Source organism: Diabrotica virgifera, chromosome 3, assembly GCF_917563875.1.
Source record: "Diabrotica virgifera virgifera chromosome 3, PGI_DIABVI_V3a".
Classification (NCBI taxonomy): domain Eukaryota; kingdom Metazoa; phylum Arthropoda; class Insecta; order Coleoptera; family Chrysomelidae; genus Diabrotica; species Diabrotica virgifera.
The window spans coordinates 187,949,190-187,975,351 of record NC_065445.1 but is presented as its reverse complement, the minus strand read 5'-3'; the positions used below and the strand labels follow the sequence as shown (position 1 = coordinate 187,975,351).

At 34.0% G+C, this 26,162-nt stretch overlaps 1 protein-coding gene across 2 annotated transcripts in view; it reads left to right on the top strand.

Moving 5' to 3' along the window:
* LOC114332570 (flotillin-2) overlaps positions 1–25,143 on the top strand; it is a 141,072-nt gene extending 115,929 nt beyond the window's left edge. For both annotated transcript variants that reach the window (XM_050647091.1, XM_050647092.1), the window contains exons 2-6: positions 901–1,133; positions 7,704–7,823; positions 7,997–8,211; positions 10,755–10,938; positions 16,884–25,143. In XM_050647091.1, coding sequence (XP_050503048.1) covers positions 901–1,133; positions 7,704–7,823; positions 7,997–8,211; positions 10,755–10,938; positions 16,884–17,087 — 956 coding nt within the window. In that variant the 3' untranslated portion in view covers positions 17,088–25,143. The remainder of the gene's footprint in view (positions 1–900; positions 1,134–7,703; positions 7,824–7,996; positions 8,212–10,754; positions 10,939–16,883) is intronic.
* Positions 25,144–26,162: the final 1,019 nt, after the last annotated feature.

The window sequence follows — 26,162 nt, the reverse complement described above, 5'->3', positions numbered from 1 at the left end:
CCTGCTCCAGAAAAACTCCTTAACACTATTTTTTGCAATTGCAAAAAAGGTTGCAGTGCCAAATGCGGATGTAAAAAAGTTGGGTTGCTGTGTTCTCTAGTGTGTACCAACTGCCAAGGTCAGTCTTGCTCAAATGTCCAGTTTAGTACAACAGAGGAAGACTCCTGTGATTTTAATGAAGAGACCAATGACTCAGTCACATTTGAACAATTTTTGAACATCCAGCAAGAGGAAGAGAAAGAAGATGAAATCGAAGAAGACTTGACTGTTGAAGTAGACTTTCAAGAATATGAATCTGATTAAAATATCTAAAGAAATCAAAACAATAGTTAACCTAATAATCAATAGCAATATCAAATCAATATCAATAATAAGGTAATATCTAGAACTTGATCGGTATTGTTTCCTTAAATTATCCTAAAATTGTCAAAACAGTTAGTGGAGTAGGCCTACAGGGGAAACCACGGTAAAAAAACGCGCCGAGTACACTACCTCACAGATGGTGTGGAAACGTGTGCATATCATGTATAATGTGACTCTTTGAATCGCGATATCTCAGGAATGGCAACTCTTAGGAAAAAAATAGTAAGGACTATTTTTGTAGAGAATTTTAAGATCTACAACTTTGGTTTAAGGTATTTTTTTGATAAAACTTACCGTTTTCGAAAAAAATCCGAAAAATCTCAAATTTTGACCTTTGACCCCGAATAACTTTTGACGCACACATGGGATCGATGGGGACTTTTTAAACTTTATTTGTTATGGTATACCCTAGCTCTCCACCAAAATTTGGCTCTCCGGCAATTTTTGTTATTTGAAATGTCTATATAGACCGGGTTATTATATATGTATTTTGCTTTAACTTTATCACAAATTAATTCTTTATTTTGTTCGTTCCAGGAACTCTTACAGTCGAAGAGGTCTACCGCGACCGGGATCAATTTGCTGCCCTGGTTCGCGAAGTGGCTGCTCCAGATGTCGGCCGGATGGGTATCGAAATCCTATCGTTTACCATCAAGGACGTTTATGATGAGGTGCAATACCTCACGTCTCTCGGCAAGGCCCAAACAGCCATGGTCAAGAGAGACGCTGATGCGGGAGTCGCAGAGGCGAACAGAGATGCTGGTATTAGGGTAAGATATTTTTAATATACTTTCCTCCATCTTTGCATGTCCATAACATCGATCGTGTCTTGTCACAATGTGTCACTCAATAAGGTGGCATTTGGCCTACTCTACTGCGACCTTTTCAGATCTATTGTGGTCCTCTAATCCTAGACTACATTCTCTAGTCTATCTTTGTTTAAAAGATTTAATAACTTCGAGACTGAACCTTCCATCTTAGTAGCTCTTTGAAGGGGGCTTTTCCTCGCCTAATGCAAAGAGGTGCACATTTACCAGTCCATTTTTTCCTCTAGGCGACAGAATCTGCATAAATAATCATCTGCCAATCCCATCAGCTTCAACTGCCTATTCAGCTTACAGTTCCCTGTTAACAGACCTACTATGACTTTGACTCTTTTCTTGTTTTGCTTATTAGGTCTGCTGTAAATTTTGGCGAATGTTTTTAATCTGTTTCTCGTAATGTCATAAACCAATGACGAAGAGTTTCAAAATTATTTGAAATATTCCTTGTCTCAAATATTGCAGTAATTTTACATACATACATAATCGATTATCCTCTTATACCGTAAGGTGTCGAGGTGTCTTCTTTACTCTTTATTCTCTGCGAACTTACGCCACTTTTTTCGGTCCCTAGCTAATTCTTTGGCTTCCTGCCACGATTTCCTTGGTCGGCCTCTCCTGTTTTTCCCTATCAGCCTCGCTTCCCATGTCATATTAACCTGTCGTGCGTCGTTCATTCTAAATAAGTGCCCAGTCCATTTTAATTTCTTTTCATGAATTTTTTCCTTTAATGATTTTACTTTTAATTCTCTTCTAATATCATCGATACGTCTTTTATCGGTTCTCCTAGCTCCCGCCACTTTTCTTAAATACCTCATTTCCGCGGCTTGCAATCTCTTTTCTTGTTTGTCGTTCAATACCCAATTCTCTGCTCCATATGTAGTGATAGGTGTGTAAATTGTTTTAAATACAGTACAACCTGCCATATCCGGACCTGTCATATCCGGACCTCCCCATATCCGGACGGTTCTGCGCCGTTCGGATCTACCGAAATCTACCGAGAAAAGCAGTCCTGCTGTTGGACAACGCACTAAAAGAAGAACTAAAAGATGACGAAATAATATATTATAGAATCTATAAAACATGTCTGTCGACGAAGGTTATTGACGGCGTTGATTACTGGAATGTATGAAGGAGAAAACGTTTCAGAGACTGTAAAAGAAGTAGTGGTGTTGATATCCGGATTTTTTCATATCCGGATCGGTCTGTCGCCACATTGATCCGGATATGGCAGGTTTTACTGTACTATCATTTTGGTTTTCCTTGTTATTTCTTTTTTATTTAGGAAGTTTTTATACAGCGAATGATATGTTCTTGTGGCTGCTTTTATCCTATTTCCAATTTCGTCTTCTTGTGTCCCCTTCTTATTTAAAATTATTCCAAGGTATTTAAATGCATCTACCTGTTCTATTGTTTGGCCTTGGATTTCGATATTTAGCTTAACATCTTTCTTCGATATTGCCATTACTTTTGTTTTTTCCATATTAATTATTAGATTGTAATTTTTTAATTCTGCCTCCCAGATTCTTATGTTTTCCTCCAGAGTTCTTTCTGTTCTTGCCACAATAACAATATCATCCTCAAATACACAGGCTTCGATTTTTATTTGTTGTAGATTTCTGTATCCTATGGTATATTTTTTTGTTTTTGGCCAGCACTTTTTAATTACTTCGTCTATTACACAGATAAACAGTAGGGGGCTCAATACTCCTCCTTGTCCGACTCCGTCGTTATTCTCAAATTTGCTGGAAATAAGATTGCCAGTTCTTACCTGATTTATGCTATTGCAATACAAACTCTTGATTGTGGTTATCAGTTCCATATCCACTTCCTTATTTGTCAAGCTTTGCCATATTCCCTCTCTGCTCACCATGTCAAAAGCTTTTTTCATATCTAGGAATCCCAAATATACCGTTTCGTCTTTTAGTATGGCTTTTTCAGTGATCTGCTGTAGAGTGAAGATATGGTCCTGAACGCTATGTGCTGGCCTAAACCCACTTTGAATATCTGCTAATCTAGGCTCGACTAAATTCCGGAGCTTCCGTTCTAGGATAATTTCGTAGACTTTTAATGTTGAACAGAGCAACGATATGCCTCTGTAATTTCCACATTCTCTCGAATCTCCTTTTTTGTGTATAGTGTATAGGCAATATTATAGCCGTGTTCCAGTCACTCGGTATTTTTTTTTAGTTTTCCATGTTAGGTTTAACAGTTCATAAAGTTCCTTTTTGCCCAATTCTCCCAGATATTTCAACAACTCGGCATCTAATCCATCTATACCTGCAGCTTTGCCTATTTTTAGTTGGGTTAAGCCATCTTCCACTTCATTCATTTGTATTTTATTGTCCTCAATTACGTCTTGTTCTTTTGTGGTTGTATTGTTTAACTTTGCTATTTTGCTGCCTGCTGTTGTCTTATCTTTGCTTAAAATTTCCATAAAATGTTCTTTCCATCTTTCTATAATCTGATCTTCTTCAGTTATTATATTCCCATTCCGATCTTGCAGTAATTTTAATAAACCAATAATGCGAGTATCTACATAATATGTAATACAGTTTTAAAATATCATTAAGAAGCGCCTACATTTCTTAGAAAGTATCAAAGTATTGAAGATGCGTAAATTCCTTGTACATATTGTAGCGAGTTTAAATAAAACCAACGGTTAGAATTTATATTAAGACTATTTATTTAGAAGTTTACAGTTCAAGATTATCTTACTAACTACTCTACTCTCAACTAACAATCTTGCTCCATATAATATACATTAATGCATTATTTCCAGAAAAATCTGGAACGATCCTCTCATCTCTAGTCGTCGCATGGCCTGAGCGTTTATCGTACGTCGGCTGTTCGTCAGCCTCTCTAGATTGTGCCGAGTTGGCAACGTTATTTGAGATCGATCGAAATTAACTTTTTCGTTACAATATTGAAGTTTTTTTGTTTCTGTCGCTTCAGTCCTTTGTAGAAACATTAGTGTTTCAAAGTTCAAGATTATTTGTGATCGATTATCAAAAAGAAGAATTTTTGAGTAAAAACTAAAGTCAAGGTTATTTATTTTGTCAAAATACACAACACACTTTAAGAAGCTGTATAAGTCCAACTATTTATCTTGTTAATTTCGCGTTTCGTATTTACTTTTGTAGCGAGTATGCTAATTTGAAAAAACAGTAATTTCATTTTACCACGTTTTTACATACTTCGCCTATTCTTTGTCTGTCTCTTTGTCACTTTGTCCGGGAAAAATCTTGTAATCGATTTTAAACATACTTCTCGACCTAGCTAGAGATCTGAAATTTTCAGAATAGCTCAGAACTCGATGACAATGCAATATTCAATAGCTTTTACATGAATGCATTTAGTTTTATTTGGAATATCAAGCCATTTTAAATTTTATATGGTAAAATTAGTTCTCACTTTTCTCAAAAGATGGCGCTACTAGTTTTCTCAATAGATGGCGTAACTTTCAATATCATGTCAAATTTTCAATTCATTTCTAATATTTCCCCTAAGATTGTGTGTAAAACATTTTCTTTGATTTACCTATATGAGTTTAAAATCAATTACAAAATTTTTTCATTAGTGTAGGAAACAGAGGTTGAACCTCGCAAAATGGACACAAGTCCGGTTTTATTTTTTTTTCTGGTATATCAAGGTGTGCTTATTATGAGACTAACTTTTTCTTAAAAAATTTTACCCCGGAACCCCCCTTTTCATCCCTTTAAAGGGAGTAATTTGTGGTTTTTGCGAAACGTTTACTTCCTGTACGTTTTGCAAAAAATTTATTTAATAGTAAAATGAAGAGGACTATATTTCCTGCTATTTATTTCCCGACAGCATATGTCTATCACCCACCGTTTAGTGGGGTCGCGCCCCAAAGTTGAAAATTTTTTAAAAAAGATGTTTAAAAAAAATATGTTTCCCTAACTGTAATGAAAATTAAGAAGAATCCCTGGGAAGATTAATCACATAGAAGTGGCTGATTTTTTGGTATAGGTTTCATTTAAGGGCAATTGCAAATGTTTTAATTACATGGTGTTACATTTTAAAAAACCCCTTTTTATACCATCGGAACCGCCTATGCTAGAGTAAAAAAACTTTTAGCGATTATCCACGTACTCATGTCATTTACAAATTTCTATAATGCACCCCCATTTTTTTTCTGGAACCACCCAAAAAAAAGGGAGAATTAATAAAGAAAGTGAGTTTTTTGGAATCCTTCACACACCATGCCCTTTATTAAAATGCTTCATATATCATTTTGTGCACGTTTTTATTACCCATGCATGGACACCAAAAGCGATTTCTTGATGCAACCCCTGTAGCAAAAAAAAAAAAATAAATAAAGGGGGGTTGATAAAATTTTTTTTTTGCTTTTTGACCCATATGGACATATGCTCCATCAATTGGGTTTATCATAAATATATATGATTATTGCAACATCCCTGCGGAAGCTACCCCTATCCTTGAAAATAAACTGCAGAAACTACCCCTACCACTTGGAGAGCATGTTTTTACGATTTTCTCATTAGGTATGCATTTTTTTTAAATAAAACTTATACAGAATTAAAGACCACTATTTTCTCTACAAATAGGGTCCTATGCATTTTTTTCGTATAAGTAACCCTTACCGCCGTAAACCTCAGAAATGCTTTGGCGGGCTCCAGTTTTTTTTTGTCACCTATTCATTTTATTGATAACTTACAGGCATATTTTATTTTCTTTGCATCCTAAAACCACAGTGGTGGCCCAAAATCAATTTTTGATTATTTTCTTTATTAATTTTCCTCTTTTTGAGGTGGTTCCGGGGAAAATATGGGGGTGCATTATACAAATTTGTAAATAACACCAGTATATGGAGTAATCGCTGAAAGTTTTTTTACTCTAGCATAGACGGTTCAGATGGTATAAAAAGGGGTTTTTTAAATGTAACACCCTGTAATTAAAAAATGTGCAATTGCCCTTAAATGAAACCTATACCAAAAAATCAGCCACTTATTTGTGATTAATTGCCGCTGGGTTTCTTCTTAATTTTGATTACAGTTAGGGAAAAATAATTTTTTTTAAAAACATCTTTTTTAAAAATTTGTTAACTTTGGTGCGCCACCCCCGCTAAACGATGGGTGATAGACACATGCTCTCGGGAAATAAATAGTAGGAAATTTAGTCCTCTTCATTTTACTGTTAAATAAATTTTTTGCAAAACATACAGGAAAATTATATATACAATTATATATTATATATAAAAAATAGAAACATACGTTTCGCAAAAACCATAAATTACCCCCTTTAAAGGGATGAAAAGGGGGGTTCCGGGGCGAAATTTTTTAAGTTAGTCTCATAATAAGTACCCCTTGATATACCAGAAAAAAAAAGAATGTGTGTGTACTTTGTACGCACGTAAGAAGTTATACTTCTATTATATAATTTCAACGAAGTAAATATACTTAACAGGTCATTTGTATTTTATTTAAATATTAAACTAACTTTCTTATCTACCACTTCCAAAAAATTGTTATTAAACAACCAAAAATTCAACCCTCTACCAACTAGGCTACCGAGCCTCTTGTAAGTGACACGTAAGTTTTGGATATAATTACACAACACGGTGACAAATAGATCGAGGGGAAAATGTTATACCTACATATTTTATTATCTTACTACAGAGGACAACAAATCCATAGACACAAAAATTATAATAAATAATACATTTACTAAAAAACACTAATATATTATTTTAATGGCTTATTTGCGCTGATACGTAATTTGAAAGATTATCAACTAAACGTCATACTGTCTGTGTGCGTATGCGCGCAGTATTATGAAATTTTACTCTCGATCGCGCCTAAAGAAGTATAACTTCAAAAATGAAACCGGACTTGTGTCCATTTTGCGAGGTTCAACCTCTGTTTCCTACATTACATGACATAGGAATTGAAACAACAAAATATTGTATAATTTTACCTTGTGTCCTATAAATAATAAAACGTGGTATTATAAAAAGTTCATTTTTATCAAAGTGTAATTATTTAGTACCTACTATCATTTTGAAACATTGGCTAGATTTTCCAATTTAATATAAACATTATCGTCATCATCATCACCAATCAGTCATATCTGTCCATTGGAGAACATAGGCTTCTTCCAGATATTTCCATCTTTTTTTGTTCTGCGCCTCTGCTATCCAATTGGTCACAATTCTTTTGAGGTCGTCGGTTCACCGCGTTTGGGGTCTTCCTCGGCTTCGCTTGTCTGCCCGTGGTCTCCACTCAAGCAGTTTTTTTGTCCATCTGTCGTCGTCATTCTTGCAACATGTCCCGCCCATCTCCATTGGAAATTGAAATGAATTGAAAATGGAGAATATAAACATGCCTACAAATAAATTGTCTTTAGAATAATGTTGTTAAAAATTGCTATTGATATTATGACACTTTCTACTACATTGTCTATTATAATATAAATAAAAAGTACACATATAACCTCAAAGTAGACAATTTCATGATGATTTTTCTGTCATTTTAGGAATCTGAATGTCAGAAGTCTGCAATGGATATCAAGTATTCCACAGATACAAAAATCGAAGACAATTCTAGAATGTTTAAGTTGCAAAAAGCGAACTTTGACCAGGAAGTCAACACTGCAGTAAGTATTTTTATTCATACAGTGTCTTTCTTATTTTTCAAAATCACAATCTGCACTTAAAAAATATTTTTTAAGTCACATGAACAAAAGGATGTCTTTTTTCTTTCAGTTCTGCATTTTTCGCACAATATCTATTGCGCACTTGTTTTAATTTTGTGCCTATTTATTTTCAGAAAGCACAAGCTCAGTTAGCCTACGAACTACAAGCCGCAAAAATTCGACAAAGAATCCGAAACGAAGAAATTCAGATCGACGTTGTTGAGAGAAAGAAACAGATCGAAATTGAAGCACAGGAAGTTCTCAGAAAAGAACGAGAATTGAATGCTACTGTGCGCCTACCAGCTGAGGCCGAGAGTTACAAAGTCGAAATCCTCGCTGAAGGAAGAAGGTATGTTTTACTTATATTAAGTTACTTTTGTCTATATTAAAATCAAACAAACCAAGACATTGAATGTTACGAGGAGCACTCCCAAATTATGATTTACAATGTATATACATTTTAAATCCCAAATCATGATTTACAAATTTTATTCATTGTAAATCATGATTCGGGAGTGCTCCTCGTCGTAACATTCAGCGTGTCTTGTTTTGTTTATTTTTACTGCATATTTATTGTGATTTTAATATAGACCTTTCTTCGTATGTTTCTTAAACTGTTATGCTATTTTGCACCATGTATCATGACATTACCATGACTACCAGCAGGGATTTAGAGACGAAAGGTCAACAATAGACACAATATACATAGTCACACAGTCAATTGAGAATTGTTACGAACATGATATCGACCTACACATCTTTTTCATAGATTTCAAGCAAGTATTTGACAGCTCAATAAGACCCGACCTAATAGAAGACACAAAAAACCTAGATATCCCAGTTTTCTGGTCTCCTGTAAAATCATCATCTTCCTCTTACAAGGTCCTGCTTTTCCGCCGTCCATATAAATAATACAGTTTAAAAGATAAAACAATATTTTTGAAAGAAAATTAAATTTATTGTTTTAGGGGATAATAAAATATTTTAGGTTTCAAATATAAAGTATTCTCAAATTATTTAATATTGTAAACGCCACTGCGTAGCTATTTCTGTTGTCTACGCCAGGGGTTCCCAACCTTCTAGCAACTGCGTACCACCTGAAATACTTTGAAGATTTTGGCGTACCACCAAACCCAGGGTGGGTTGAGGTGCATGGAATAGAAGGACCACTTGACTCCCCCCGATCCTAATTTTTTTAGAAACATATTTAGTATCAGAAACATGTCAAATCAACAAAAATCAACATTAGTCATTGTATATCGAGATTAATGCCAAACTTGTTGCAGTTTGCCTGTGATTAAAGTGTTAATTGCAGGAATAATTGAACTTACATAATTTTATTCTTAAGTCCTCTTCAACATTTGTTAGTTGATTTCTATATTTATTTTTTATTTTTTACATACAATAGTTCAGAAAAACTAGTTTCACACAAGTAACTATTGACAAATGGCATCAAAAACAGCATAGCTTGTCGGGAGAGCATTTTATACTCAGATTTACACCTGATACAGAAGTTAATTAAGGATTTCTCTTTAAAACATGTTTTTCATAGAACTGTCTTCTGTTAAATCGATGCATGTTTTCTGTAATTCCAATTCACTTCAATTCTGATCCAGTCAAGTTTGGAATAATCTTCAGGGAAATATTTGTTAACTTTCTTGAAGAGGTTCCAAGTGAAGAATTATATCAGCAACCGCATCGGGTATTGGAGATATTTCGTTTTCTTCAAAAAATGATGACAGCGTAGGAAAAGTAGAGACAGTCTTCCCCTGTATTTGAGAACATAAAGGAACCAACTTTTTCTTGAAGGAGTTTATTTTCTCATTGGCTGTAAAGGGAATTGTGTTTACTCCCTGAAGACCCTGTATGCAACAAAATAATTTTGAACTACCCATATCTTCACACATCAAGGAGAATAATCTTGAATTAAGAGACCTAGCCTTTATGAAAATAACTTTCACAGCATGTGATAAAAGGGAGATCATATTTTCCGACATACTTTTAGCAGTTAATTCTTCTCGGTGTATACCACAATGTGTACTTCGGCATTCAGGAGCAACTTTCTTTATTTTTGCTGCTAGCCCTGTCAATTTTCCTGACATAGCTTTTGCTCCATCTGTACAAAAACCAATACACTTTGATCAAGGAACGCGTATTTTGAGCTCATACTCATTTATTGTATTAAAAATAAGTTCCGCTGTAGTGTTTGATTCAAGTAATTTGCAGAACAAAAACTATTTGAACGGTTTGGGCCATTTCCACAGCGGCCGGTAGTAAAAGAGTCTCACCTATTATGTGAGGCTTTCCATCCTTTGCCATTTTATAACTATAAACTTATAGCAAGGTAGAACGCCTTCATTAAGTTTGTATCAGTATTTACAAAGCTAGTCATGCATTTATTTTATTTCTTAAAGAAGTAGATTTTCTTTTAAAAAATTCGATCGGCAACCAAATGAGAGTGTTTTGTGTGTTGATGACGTATCAGCATAGAAAACTTTGTGCTTTGGTTCGAAAGCGTTTCGAAATAAGCAACACATTGAATAGAATTGTCATTATTTTCTGTGCCAAACTTCACAATAAAACCGTACTATAAGTAATCGCTTGTTTCACCCACGCGACGCGTACCACCTGAAATCTTCCCGCGTACCACCAGTGGTACGCGTACCACTGGTTGGGAACCCCTGGTCTACGCAATGTAATATTTCCTGGAACTACTCGGCACTGCATTTGAAACTAGCTGTAACATCACAAATGCGTACAGGGGAAAGGTGAAAACCATTGTTGTTAGAATTCGCATAAAGTATTGATGATATCTTTAATTATTTATTCGTTTTATTTTATTAAACGTCCATAGCTCATTAATATTTATGATTTATAATTTATGGTTTTTAGGACACAAACCGTAAAGACCGCCCAAGCTGAGAGTGAGAAGATCAAGATGTTGGGTACCGCTGAAGCTTCCGCCATTGCCGGCGTTGGTAAAGCCGAAGCCGAAAGAATGAGACAAAAAGCCGCTGTTTACAAGCAATACGGAGACGCTGCCATTATGTCGCTCGTCCTCGAGGCCTTACCTAAGGTATGTAATGTAAATCATAATAATCTGACATATTATGTACGTAGTTATACTACACAAAACCTTGTTTAAGGTACAATTTTTTCCAGAAAAAGTAAGATTTTTAGCTTTGGTTGTAGTCAGTTCGACCTTAGATAACTGTAAAAATTGTGACAACTTTTTTTCAGATCGCCTCTTTTTCTTCTTACTTCCTCTTCCACTGGTACTATAACTTTGCTGTTGGCTTTCCACCAATTATTTACGGCCTCTTTTTCCTCAAACTCTTTCAGCACTTCAGCAACAACTGTTAAAGACATTTGCCAAATCCTTATTATCGCATCGTCTCTACTACTTTATACACGTGTTCGGACATCTGCCCTTTGCAGCTTCCAATTAACTAGAATATGAGAAAAGTCATTAAATTACTAATTTAATAGGGTCTCCGTATTTCCGTTGGCTGCCGCAAACATTTTTGACTTGGAAATCTTTACGTTCTGAAAACAAATTTATAATCCCGACCCCCTAATTTACTTCTTATTTTTGCCATATGTGGCTTAATACCGCTCAGGATTGGAAACTCAATCTCATTTCGGTATTATTGCATTGCTCTCCAAACCTCCAAAAGCTCTTTGTGGTACCAGACCGCCCTAAAATGTTTTATTTACCCTAGAATTTAAATTAGACAAGCACAAAAATTTATTGATTTTCCCCCTCGTTGCAAAAGTCTAAGGCTGCACCTACATTGGATCAGTATCTCTCCGGTCCGATCCGACGTCGGATTGAAAACGAACTCAAGGTATTAAAGCGTAGTGCGTAGTATTAGAAGATCGAGAAGCCTTCGCAATGGTGATCGCCAACGTCGGATAATTCTGATATAGCACGTGAAGAAGAAGAAGCGAAGTATTAAAGCGTAAATCATCCGATTTCGGATCGGGCTTCCCACTACAGCGTAGGCACTACGCTTTAATACCTTGACTCTGTTTTCAATCCGACGTCGGATCGGATCGGATAAATACGGATCCAATGTAGGTGCTCACTTAAGCAGCCGATTTCTTATGCTGCTAGGTTAACCAGTATAGTTAGTCACCAATCGCAGAGTTAGTCGGTCGCATTTAGCACAACTCAAAATATAGTCCCGAGTGTCAAACATTCTCCATTCACGATTCACAATTTTTTGGTTACTCTCCTACGTCCATAGCTTGGACAATCTCACTGCTTGTGGTGTTAGAATTATTTGTGTTGGTACTTTGAGTATTTTCTAATGGCCTGTTATTTTAATAGATGGAAAATCTCTCGAGTTGTAAATGAATTTATTGTTCGAGATAAATTATTTCGGAATGGTTTCACTTGCCTCAAAAAATATCAAATTTTCATACGCCATGAGTTCTTTAATATTCTTTTGCCTTGTATATTCTGGACAGCTCTTGTCAATAGATTTGTGAGAGTCCTTGCAGTAAAAACATTTTGTCATGCATACGTCTTCATGTTTGTTTTCCCCACAATTGAAACATCTTTCTTTCCCTTTACAATTTGTTTTTGTATGGCCAAATCTAAGAAAATTATAACATTGTGTCACTGGGGCAATATATGTATCCACTAGTCTTGGTACGCCATAAAAAATCACAGTTTTGGGCATAAGAACGCCTCGAAATGTAAATAGTGTATTACCTGTGAATTCAAAGAACCTACTCTATCCTTAATTACTCTTCTATTTAATTTTTTTATTTGTAAAATTTCAATATCATTTCCTGTAGCGCAACACTGAAGAAGTTCTTTTTCATCAATATCTGTATCTATCTGTCTGACGATACCTTTGCAGGTTACGAAGTTAAAAGGTACATGTATCTTGTATCCCTGATTTAAGAGTTTAGAGTTCTTAAGTAGCATGTTAGTCGAGTCATCATCATCCAGCCTCAAAAGTCCACTGCTGAACATAGGCCTCCTCCCCTCGTTTCCAACCCCATCTATCCTGCGCCGCCCTCATCCAGTTTTTATTTACCTTTCTTAAGTCGTCAGTCCATCTTGTAGGCGGTCGACCGACGCTTCTCTTGTCTTCTCTTGGCCTCCATTCCAATAACCTCTTCGTCCATCGCCCATCTGTCATTCTGGCTACGTGTCCTGCCCATCTCCACTTCAACCTGGCTATCCTCTCGATGATGAGTGTTAGTCGAGTGAAAATTGGGAAATTCACTGAAACTCTTTATTACGTTAATTATTCTTGATTCTCTCACTATCGCGTTTAAGCTTGACACTCAGAACGCGGTCCTAGTTTACTCACGGTTCGCTTAGACATAGCAAAGTTGTGTATTAAAATTCTTCTTCTTCTTCTTGACTGGCTTTACAACTCGGGGTGAGTCTTCGCCGCATCCACTAAGGCCCTCCATTGTCTGCGATCTTGCGCTTCGATTTGCCATTGTTGTACCCCAATCCTAGATAGATCGGTTTCAACATCATCCTTCCATCTTTTTCTGGGACGGCCCACTGATCTTCTACCGTCTGGTCTCTCGAAGAACACTGTCTTTAGCACTCTGTCTTCCTCTGATCTTACTACATGACCTGCCCATCTTATCCGATTAGCTTTTATATGTCTGACGATGTTTTCAGTACCATATAGAGTATACCAATTCAGCATTGCGGCGCCTTCTCCACTCTCCTGTCAATTCATCTCTTTGAGGACCAAATATCATTCTGAGGACTTTCCTTTCAAATATCAGCAATTTATTTATTTCTCGCTGATGTAGAGTCCATGTTTCACTCCCATATGTAACAACTGGGCGAATAATTGACATGTACAGTCTTAATTTAGATTGTCTTTTCAGCAGCTTAGATCTTAATAGTGATGATAGGGAGTATAATGCTCTATTTCCCGCAGCTATTCTTGCTGAGACCTCTTTTTCTATGTGATTGTCCTCTGTGATTACTGCTCCCAGATATTTAAACTCTTTTACTACTTCAAAGTTGTGGTCATTAATAGTTACGTTCTGCCTAACTCTTGGTCTTGGATTTTTGGTCACCAGCATATATTTCGTCTTCTCTTCATTTATTCGAAGGCCCAGGTTACCTGTTTCCTCCTCGAGCTGTGAAAACACCTCTCTTACGTCTCTTGTAGAATGAGCGACTGCATCTAGATCATCGGCAAAGTCCAACAATAGTTTTGATCCTCGATTTGCGAATCCCCCTGTTAGTTCAGACGATATTTTACTTATTGCGTATTCTAAAGCCAAATTGAATAGCAATGGTGATAAAGGGTCTACTTGTCTAAGCCCTGATGTTATACTAAATGGCATCGATGTTCTGTTTCCTATCTTTACCTGTGCATATGAGTCTGCCACGCACATTTGAGTGAGCTGCACTAATTTTCTTGGTATTCCCATTTCTAGCATTGCTAGCCATAGTCTGCTTCTTTTTATCGAGTCATATGCTTGCTGGAAATCTACGAAGATTTGGTGTACATCTCGGTTGAATTCCCAGTTTTTTTCTAATATTTGTCGGATGGTAAATATTTGATCTATTGTTGACCTTCCACTTCAAAAGCCGCATTGGTAGTCGCCTAGAATATCTTCCGAATACGGAGTGAGTCTCTTTAGTAAGATAATTGATAGAATCTTATACGCTGTACTAATAAGCGATATGCCTCTGTAGTTTCGGAATTGCTCTTTATTTCCCTTCTTATGTATGGGTATTATAACGCTTCCATTCCATTCTCTAGGCATTTTCTGCTGTTGCCATACTCTGAGAATAATGTCATACAATTTTTGATGTAAAACGTTTCCTCCTTTTTTTATCAATTCTCCATTTATACCATCATTTCCTGGTGCTTTGTGATCTTTAAGAGATGCTATTGCATTCTTTACTTCTTGGAGTGTTAGTGGTGGTATTTCCACATCTGCAGAATGAAATGTAGTCTCTGATTCCTCCATCTCACTTTCAATATTTAGTAAATTCCGAAAGTATTCCTTCCATCGCTCTACGATTTCTGTTTCCATCATTATCAGTTCACCTGCTTCATTTCTCATAGCTTGTGTTACCCCAACATTTCCACCTTGTCTGACTGTCTTCACTTCCCTAAAGAATTTTCTTATTTGATTCCTCTCGCCACTTATTTCCATTACTCGTATTTGCTGTTCTATGTAGCTTCTCTTTTTAGTTCTGAGTAGTTGCCTACTAGTTGTATTAAAATTAGTAATCGTTATTGTTGTACAGTGTTTGTAAAAAGTGTTTGTGTTATAAAATAAAACACATATCTCCATTTATTATTCATTTCAACACCGATTTACGTCTTCGTAATTAACCACTACAGAAGCTGGTTCTACTGGTGAAATGTTCTAAACAGATCCGACGCCGTAATAGGCATAAGCCAAATAACAAGAAGAAAATATGTTCTAAACAGATATTTTCCGGGATATTCGGAATAAAGAAACTATATCTTTGATTTTTTGTGTAAAATGTTTCCTAAATTTTTAACAACTTGTTCAGATGGATCATATTTAATTCAAAAATATTTAAAAATTTAAATCACAAATACCCCCTCTCTGCTTTCCCTAGCTCTATACTGCTCCGAACATTTTTATAATAATATTTTTAATATTTTTTTGTTGCATTTAAAAAAATTGTATTACTACGGTAATAATTTAATATTGGCACTAGTGCACGACACTTTTTTGCGCATTCGTATTATTATTTATTATTACTTTTCGATATTTCACATTTACATCCACTGTGTATCAATAAAAAGAATGTGTGTGTACTTTGTACGCACGTAAGAAGTTATACTTCTATTATATGATTATATGATTATAAACGAAATTAATATACTTTTTATTAATATTTTATTTAAATATTATATTAATTTATACTTAATACTTCTCAAACATTTTTATTAAAACAGTGCCAAAAATTAAAATAATAAAAAAATAAAACACACACAAACACATTAAAAATGCCACAAATGATTTCTGAACATTAATTGTCGGAAAATTTTTTAACTAAATACGTATTTTCTGAAAATAAAATTATATAATAAATATACTTACAATCATAAAATATATAAAAAAAATAAAAAAATAAAAGTTTCTATTGGGATTCGAACCAACTTACCACGCGGCTGGTATTTGCGTTGTATTGGGATTCACTCGCATTAAAACTGCGCCACAGAGACAGCTTGTCATTATGTGCGAAGATCGTCTAACTAAACAGATTAACCTTTTGACATTTTTAACTTATGTAAATCAAATTATTTTGATTTTGAATTGAAATGATTTAGAATTGAAAAAATACAACAAAACATAGGGTAAGAAGACAATATATTAGGTGAATATTGATAGAAATTTTGATGGTAATCAAATTATGTAAAAAAAAGTATTACATACTACTTATGTATTTTGGTAGGTTCAAGGTAGGTATCGGAGCCCGTATAACGACTAATAAATTTCGCAATCACTTGCGTCGTGCAAAGTGGCTATGTTCAAATATCATAACAAAATTTGATCAACTATTTATAAAACACTTACCAGTGAAAGATTCTTTAGCTTTGAATAAGCGAGATCTGCGGCACTCATACTAGGCACAGTTTGATGAGCTTTCACATTGGCATGCAACAATCATCTCTTCTATGTAAATAAGTCCAAAAATATAATATGAAAACTATTTAAAAAGGCAGTATAACCATTAACTAAGTTTTTGTTTGTTGTTTCTCTTCCTACAAATTTTAAAACGCAACAAGCATACATTATAACCAAACACAGTCCCACAGCTGTGCCACAGCTGCCATATTGGATAATTTTTGTCATGTCATTTGAACATCCAATCAGAACAAAGTTATAATGCGCATGCGCCCGGTCGCTAGGTTTTCCCATATAAAATTTCACCGTCATTACGCCCGTAAAGAAGTATAACTTCAAAAAGTTTGCAAATCTGTTATAAACTAAATTATAGAGCTCGTGATATTAACCATTGTATTAATGTTTCAGATTGCTGCCGAAGTGGCCTCTCCTCTTGCGAAGACCGAAGAAATCGTCTTGATCGGAGGTCCAGACAATACCACATCTGACATCACCCGCTTGGTCGGACAGATACCCCCAGCACTCCAAGCCTTAACGGGAGTCGATCTCTCCAAGACCTTATCTAAAATTCCTGGCGCTTCTTACACCCCCAAGCCGACAGCTGTCAAATAATTCTAAAATTGAACGCACTACCTTTTGTCAAATTTTATTATTACTGTCGTAGCTGGCAAAAAACAGCTTACATCTTTGCTACGGGTTTTATACCTCTTTGATATTTGTTGATGTCTAATGGTATGATCACAATCATTTTTACGTTGGAGGGTGATTTAATTCATATTTTTTCAACTTAGATTTTGTAAGTAAAAGTTTAAAAGGTTGTACAACCCAAGAAGCTTCCATGTGTGTTATAATTACGAAATAAGTATTTTCGCACATGCTATTTTTTGTTTCAAAATATTGTTTACCGATGGATAAATCTAAAAATGTTTTTCAATTTATATCTTATCTAGTACAAAACGTTTACTTTTGCAAATTGTCGATTAGTCACGTAGTTTTGTTTGCAAAAACATATCTACCATTAGTTATCACATCACCTATATTTCTAAATATATCTTATAAGTCTAAATATATTTTATACACTTCTCCAAGAAATTAACGCACCACCTCAAAAATTGGTAATTTTTAGTGCCTGGAATCTCCTAAACCTGTTGTCCGATTTAAGTGATTTCTAACATGATATAGCCTTATTCTTCAACAATATCGCTCTAATAATATTATTACTAGACAGGTAAATTGCCATTGTATACCGGGTGTACCAATCAAACGGTGATTTTTTCTCAAAGTTCGCGTCACCCTGTGGCATATTCTACCATATATAAAATACTAAAATTAAAACCCAACTGTAGCCTCATGTTTTCTTAACATTATGTTTTTTGATTCATTCGCTTATGCTGGATAATAAAAAAGTTAGGTACTTTAACAACTAGCCTTGTTTTTCATCAATACAGGGTATTTTTAAATAAGTATAGCAAACTATAATGGGTAATTCTACATGAAAAAATAATGACAGTTTGCTTTATAAACGTATGTCCGCAAATGCTTCGTTTCCGAGGTAGGGAGCGTTGAAATTTTTCTTACAAACTGACGATTTATTTATTGTTCTAAAACCGGATGATATATGCAAATGAAATTTGGTGGATTGTAACAGGTAGTTATTGTGCATTTTTTGACATAAAATTAAGAATTTTATGTTCACCATTGGCGATCATAAGGGTCATATTATCCGTATGCGCGCCAATGGTGAATATGAAAGTCCTAATTGTATACCAAAAAATGCGCAATAACTATCTCTTAAAATCCACCAAATTTCATTTGCATATCTTAACCGGCTTTAGAGCAATAAATAAATCGTCAGTTTGTAAGAGACATTTCAACAGCTCCTATCTCGGAAACTATATAAGCATTTGCGAACATACGTTTATAAAGCAAACTGTCATTATTTTTCATGCAGATTTACCCCTTAAAGTTTTCCATACTTATTTAAAAACACCCTGTATTGACGAAAACCAAGGCTAGTTGTTAAAGTACCTAACTTTCTTATTATCCAACATAAGTGAATTAATCAAAATACATAATGTTAAGAAAACATGAGGCTATAGTTGGGTTTTAATTTCAGTATTTTATAAATACTAGAATATTCCACAGCTTTGAGAAAAAAATCACAGTTTGATTTGTACACCCAGTATACAATGACAATTTACCTGTCTAGCAACAATATTATTACAGCGATAATGGTAAAGAATAAGGCTATAACACATTAAAAAATTACTTAAATCGGACAACAGGTTTAGGAAATTCGAGACACCAAAAATTACCCATTTTTAAGGTGCTGCGTTAATTTCTTGGAGAAGTGTAATGTAGTGGTGGTAATATATTTTTTTCAACCACTCCGTTCACCTTTACTTTTTCCCAAATCTAGTAAAATTTGACAAAAATCATTAAGCTTGGCTTGCAGCTTATGTGTTTGGACGACGGTTTAGATCTTTGGAACGTTTTTGATTTGATATTTATAGGAAAATTTATTGTTGGCTAGATACTTGCATTTTGAATATCTCAGGTTTTAAAATTAATACTTAGACTTAAGTAAAGCATATGAACCACAACTTTGGGAACTTCAACGTGTAAATGATACGAATTTAATGGATGTAGAAGATAAAATAAACTGAATTATATCAAATATTTTTAAATGATTCTTCAACTAGAAAGAAGTTTAAACTTGGCAAGAACGTAGAGTATAATTTACGAGTTTTCCTAGTTTTTAGAAGTTTTCTGTACATATTAGGTTTGTTCGTAGTACGATCAGCACCGTTGTCAACCATCAGACGCATGCGCCGTTAACAGCTAGCGATGCGCAGTTAACAGCTAGCGTTTGTAGACTACGAACGCGCATGCATCTGATGTTTGGCAAGGGTTACTGATCGTAACTACGAACAAACCTTATAATCTTTTCTCTTACGTTCTGTCTTTTCGTTTTTTACTTTTATTTTGTGAAATATATATTTCAGTTTGTTTTAAAATCTATGAGAACTGTAAAATGCAAGAGACTAAGACAAGAATTAAAAATATGTTGAATGCTGCGATATAATAGTGTTCATGTATTATAAATGTTATTTTTGTGGATCTGTCATCAATGAAAAGTAACTGGTGGTAACATATATAAAAAAAATTGACACTTAATTTTTACTGCTATTAACACGTCATTACACGCCATTTTAATATTATTAAAATGTGCAAATTTTATTTAAAAATTCAATTGGTATTCCAAATTAGAATTGGTAATGTTTTTCTCTCGTTTTTCCTTGTATGTGACGAGAAAACACGCCCCTTAGCAATTTGCCGCATCGGACTTTTGAGACTACACGCTGTGGATTTTATCATTGGATATTTTCAGATTTTTATAATAATTTATTTGTGTGTGATATACATATACATGTTTTTAAACTAAACTAAATATTAAGCATGCATACCTAGATATTATAAAGTTAGAACACAATGCTAACTTACAGTATTAAGGATATAAATGTAAATATAATCGAAACAGAGAGATAATGAAAAGTAGTGACTCCATAAGAAAAGTTCTCATGGGATGTAAAAACCGGGAACTAAAAGTAAAGCAGTTTGGTTAAACCATCAAAATATAAAATAACACGTTGTAATGAAAGATCAAAAGAAGGTTCAGTTGGAGGCTGCAAATGTTGATTGACATTCTCATTTTTGATATTCCTGCGAAATATCTTCTGCAATACATACTCTCATCTGTCGAGTCAGTATCGAGTTCTGCATGATCTATTATTTCTGCTTCGTCAGAATTAGATGAATTATATAACTAGTAAACATAATTTTTTTAATACTTGCATCAGAACACGCCTGTTAGCAAATTGTTCACTTAACTCACTACGCTATAAAACGCCTGTTAGAAAACTGCTCAAACAACACGATTTATTTTGACAAGGGATAATGGCAGACTAGTTTGACCTTCGAACATACTGTGTAGGATTGGTGGAGGGAGGAATACTCGGCACCGTCGACTCTTCTTTTACAAGAACAATAGAATTATTTTAAGAATTTATGGAATTACGAAAAGTTGCCGCGGGTGCGTGTAATGACGTGTTAAATCTAATGTCGCACATACTTTTTTTTTAATACATACTTTCCTATCTATATTCATTCATATTCAATAGCTTTGGCGTTTCAGCAGCGCCATTCAACTTCCCGGAACTCATATTAACATTTCCAGTTGGTTGTTGTTGGTGGCACATTCCATTTTTGAAAGAAATTTAACGCATTAATTGTAGAAAAATATTTGAAGACATGTAGAAAATGTTTAGAACTAGACCTACAAAATTGATGTATTTTTCTACTCCCAAAAAATGCCCTTTTTTACAAAAAAATTTGGTTCGACTTCCACGACAAAAGTAATACACACCTGAAGCCTTGTAGTAAAACGTTTACCCTTATAAACGACAGTAATGTTAGAGAAGAGTGTTAAGTGTCTTTTTTGAAACACTAAATGGTATAAATTTTGGCTTTTTCATATAGAGATTGGTACTGATGTATCCTTAGCTAAAACTCTTTAATATAGGTATGACTAAAACACTACAACAATATTGCTGTTTAAAACGTTTTAAAAAGTTCTGATAGTTACACTAGATAACATAATCTTCTTTGTATATCTTATTCTTTCAGATACGCTGTAAGTACCAAAAAAATCAAAATTTACACATTAAGTGTTTTTGGCATTGGAAAAGAACTGAGCTATTTTTGTTTAAATAATGGTGATGCAAAACATCTTATCATCGTAGTTAAGTACTCTGTATTTATACTGCTTCTTGATTTTGTACCAACAGAAGAGCTTCTTACACGCTACGTCTACCTTGCTTTAATATACAGGTCATTTTTCTATTAAATCATTCCATATTAAATATATTATGTTTATATGGGATTAAGCGACAAATAATTGTAATGAAAATTTTATTTTAGAATTGTTATTTGACGTTTCGATTTCCACTACTGAAATCATTTTGAAAAATTAAATTAGTGCGGTGTTATTATAATCAAGTTATTTGGCGGATATTGTTTTTCAAATTGACAGTTGATTTACTTGGCCTTGCTCTTTTAGGCCATGCTTATAGTCGTGCTATATGCCGACAAGATTTAGGTCATCTAAGTTAGCCGTCAATTTGGAAAACAACGGCCAAACAACTTGGTTATATTAACAACACACTAATGTAAAATATTCTTTTTTGAAAATTATTTCCGGATTGGAATTCGAAACGTCAAATAACAGTTATTAAAAATGCAATTTTTATAGCAGTCATTTGTGGTTTATTCCAACACAAACATAATATTTAATTTGGATATGCCACAATAAAATAGTTTCGGAACCTTTTTATTTCATATATTTCATCTTATCGGATTCATAACCTCAACATTAACCTTTTTTTATTTTTCTTTAAGTGGGTATATTATGATAAATTGATATGATTTTACTCGGTTCTTTTTCTAAAGCCTTTTACGTTTCTTACCTATAATAAATGTGTATTTGTAAGTATAAAAAATGTAACATGCTGTTGAAGATGTTCACTGTAGTGCACGATCTTCGTTTTTAATTTTTCTTATTCTATCAGCTTATATTAATTCCTTCTATCGTGGTGTTAAAATTTACCTTCGAGGATATTATATCCGAAAACAATGTTAAAAATATCTGCATTTATGCTTATCGGGAATACTTGAGACCAGTGTCACTAACGCTTGATGCACACTTGTGTATCTTTAAGTCTCGTGCAAGCTGCGTTCGGTCGCTGGTGGTTCAGCAGTACATGAGTTGTAATTAGGCACTGCACACTCGAACGGAGCCGCGGCGTGCAAGCTACTTGCACAAGTCGGGCGGTTTGGCAGTCTGTGCTAGGCAGTCAGTGAGTACACATTGACCGCGCGATGGATTTCAACGTATTGACACTGAGAAATCACTCAAATGTACATTGACGGAAAACAAACAAGCCAAGCGCCCGCAACTTGCTCGCAGTGTGCACGCGACTTGCTCGCAGTGTGCACGCGACTTGAAAACGCGTAAGTGTGCGTCGAGCCTAAGCTCTATCGATTCCATACTTTCGCGTCAAGTTAAACCTTTGTAAAAATTGTCACTATTCGATTATATTTTCAAAAAAACTGTACCGGCATCAATTTTTATTTAAAATTCAAGCATTACTTATGTTCTTAAGAAAAAGAAGAAAAAATTTAAGAAGGTTCGTTTTTTGAAATATTAAAAATCAACGATATTGTTGGCAACTTTCATGTGTTCGTTCATTTTTTTTTCAATTTTATAGTCTTGATTTGTAGCTATAGATAAGTATATGTTGTATAGTCTTTAAGGCTTATATTTTATTTCACTTATTTCATGTTATTTGTTTTATTCTATAAATAAAAAGCGACCTTTGCTGTTCAAACAAACTTAAAAAGAATTTATTGTAAAATTGGATACATATTTAGAACAGGTTAAAAATGTTCATACAAATTCGAGTTTTTTAAAATAAAATAAGATTTGCAAATTTTTAGATAAGTACTTCTCAAATTGACGTATTTCTTAATATTGTACGAAGTTGTTAAAATACATCCCGTTTTTACTGAGACAAAAATTATATCCATCAAAATAATCTCAATTAAACGTTTAAAATACTTGTGCAACAATATGTTGTAAGTATGAAGAACGTTGGAAAAAATGATGCCATACTCTCAAGGAAACGATCTTTGATATCAAGCCTTCTGTAAAAAATAGACAAAAACATTCACAGTAATTACGTATTTTTTATGGGAAATAAGCCACAATTTTAATAAAAAATGAATTTATTAACGTTTCGAAGCCCAAATCGGGTTTCGTTGTCAAAACACAAAATACTATTAAAATAAAACAAACATGTTGTTGCTAAGTAAAAAAATTCTTCTAATAATTTATTTAATCTGACTCATTTATATTGGCAATTCAGACGTATATTATACATTTTAAAGTAGAAGACTTTAAAATGATATCGCCAATATTTATGAGTTGCGTTCCTGGGACATAATAATTGGTAAATATTGGCGATATCATTTTAAAGTCTTCTACTTTAAAATGTATAATATACGTCTGAATTGCCAATATAAATGAGTCAGATTAAATAAATTATTAGAAGATTTTTTTTACTTAGCAACAACATGTTTGTTTTATTTTAATAGTATTTTGTGTTTTGACAACGAAACCCGATTTGGGCTTCGAAACGTTAATAAATTCATTTTTTATTAAAATTGTGGCTTATTTCCCATAAAAAATACGTAATTATAAAAATGCCACAAGGAAATAGCTTCAGAACAACATTCACAGTAATGATTTACATAAAGGACACGGCACACATCTCATGGAAAATCATTATAATGTCAGTAAAATTCAATAAAATTTACATGAATAGATTCGCCTCGAAATTTCACTTAATATCATTGCGCCAACTCTGAATTTTCATTAATAACGGCGTAGATTATAATAAAAGTTTATGGATTTAACATTTTTGAACTCCATAAAGCTGTCATTCATAAATACTATTAGTCTAGTCACTATTGAAAACAGCTTAACCCAGCGTGAGCTAAGCCGATTAGAGGAACTATACATGTACTTTGATTCGACTAATCAAATTATACCTACTACATTAAAAGTAAGTCTCTGCCTTTATACCCTCAGAAAGATTTATGAACTGGCAATTCACAAAATCTGTTTTCTCTCTTTAACTCACGTACATACTCATTTGATTTTAGATTTATTTATATCGATTTACGCCGTTATTAATCAAAATTCAGAGTTGGCGCAATGATATGAATTCATTGTAATTTCTAGACGAATCTATTCATCTAAATTTTATTGGCATTTCAGTGATATTATATTTTCCATAAGATGTGTGCGGTGTCCTTTCTTAAATTTGTTTAAAATAAACCATTATTTTAGCTGTTAAACGAAACAATAAACATATTCCTCACTTACACTCCGCTTGTTTATTTTCGTTAATTCTATTAGTCAGCGCAGTTTATGTAAAATCAAAGTGTTACCTTTTGTGATCTCACCAAATTTGGCGAAGAAAATATTTTGAAATATTTTAAAAAAAAATTCATTTCAAAATTACATTCTGTCCATATTGTGAGTTTTTTTAAGGTAAGGATTAAATCTCGATAAAAGATAAAATCTCGATGAAGAAGAAGTCTCGATAAAATTTGTTTTTACGCATGTAAATATATTTTCCACAAGTGTGTTCACCATTTTCCTTTTACACTTGCATTTGTAGTGTGTTGTCTTACAGAAGTACAAAAGATTTGCACATTTTATAAACAATAAGTTTAAATAATGTTATTTTAAGCATTTATACTCTAATAATTAATTTTAAACATTGTTTCTTGCATAAAACATAATATTCACTTTATTTTTATTTATTTTGATAATTTGTTTTTCGTAATCATATTTTTGTAGAAGAAAATATTTAAATTATTAAAATTTCAATATTTTTTCTTTTTCTTTTGAGTAGCTTAAAAATTTATGCAGGAAACAATATAATTTAGAATAGTTTCTCTTACAATGAAATTGGTTTTAACCTTCTATATTGCCCACTTGTGTGAATGGAGAAAAATATTTTATTAAATGGTATTGCAAATATTGTTTATTTTATTTGTTCCAATTCATTATAGTCCCCAGTACCGTCCTTTTTTGAAAATGATTACAAAAGTCTTCAAAATGCTTTAACTGCTTCGTTTGAGCGAGTCTATATGTTTCTGAAAATTTTCAGAGTGCAGGTTGGACGCATTTTCGTACGCACAACACCTAAACCTGTATACGCCAGTCAATGGGAGCAAGAATAGGATATCACCTCCAAATTCTATCCTACTGCATGGATTTTAATGAAATTTTGGGACTAGCCTCTACTTATCTCCTAATTCAAAGTCTACCCTATGCCGATGTGTGCTTTTATCTTGGGAGTGGTTCCCGCCCCTTCTTAGGGGTGGAAAATTTTTTGGTTAAATTTACCACGGAATTCTCTAGAGAACCTAATTCCAAGCAAAAACTGTTCTATAATTTTTTTTGAAAACTATACTTTTTGAGGTATTCGTGGTTGAAAATTGGCCATTTTCATTGAAACATAATACCTTTTCGAACGGTTTTTGCGAATACCTTAAAAACTATACATCTAACTAAAAAAACTATATTAAACATTTTTGTAGGTTATAAAAAAAGAAAGAGACACGTGCCTTCATAAATCTTCTAGTTATAATACAAAAAGAGATATGGTAGGTGAAAATAGTTTGTTTTTTGGTACATTCTCAAATTGGTGTATTAAACTTGAAATAACAGAGAAACGATCGATTTTAGGTGTATATTGCAACTAATACGTGTAACGATATGATACCTCGACAAGCGATGAGCTGCCTTACCAGAGACGACCGGAGGACTGTCAGCGTTGGCGCATAGCACCACTGGGGGAAACCGAAGGAGAGGGCATTGAGAGCATATTTAAGGCGAGCTAGGGAGAATGAGAAAATCAGTCGTGGCTAGCGTGTGGAACTAACCATGACTCGACAGCTACTGCTAGCGTGTTGAACTAGCATTAGCTGGCTTGGCAAAGATGCACCGTATATTGAGGTGGAACTATGCCTAGGCGGACGCCACAGTAGTGACGT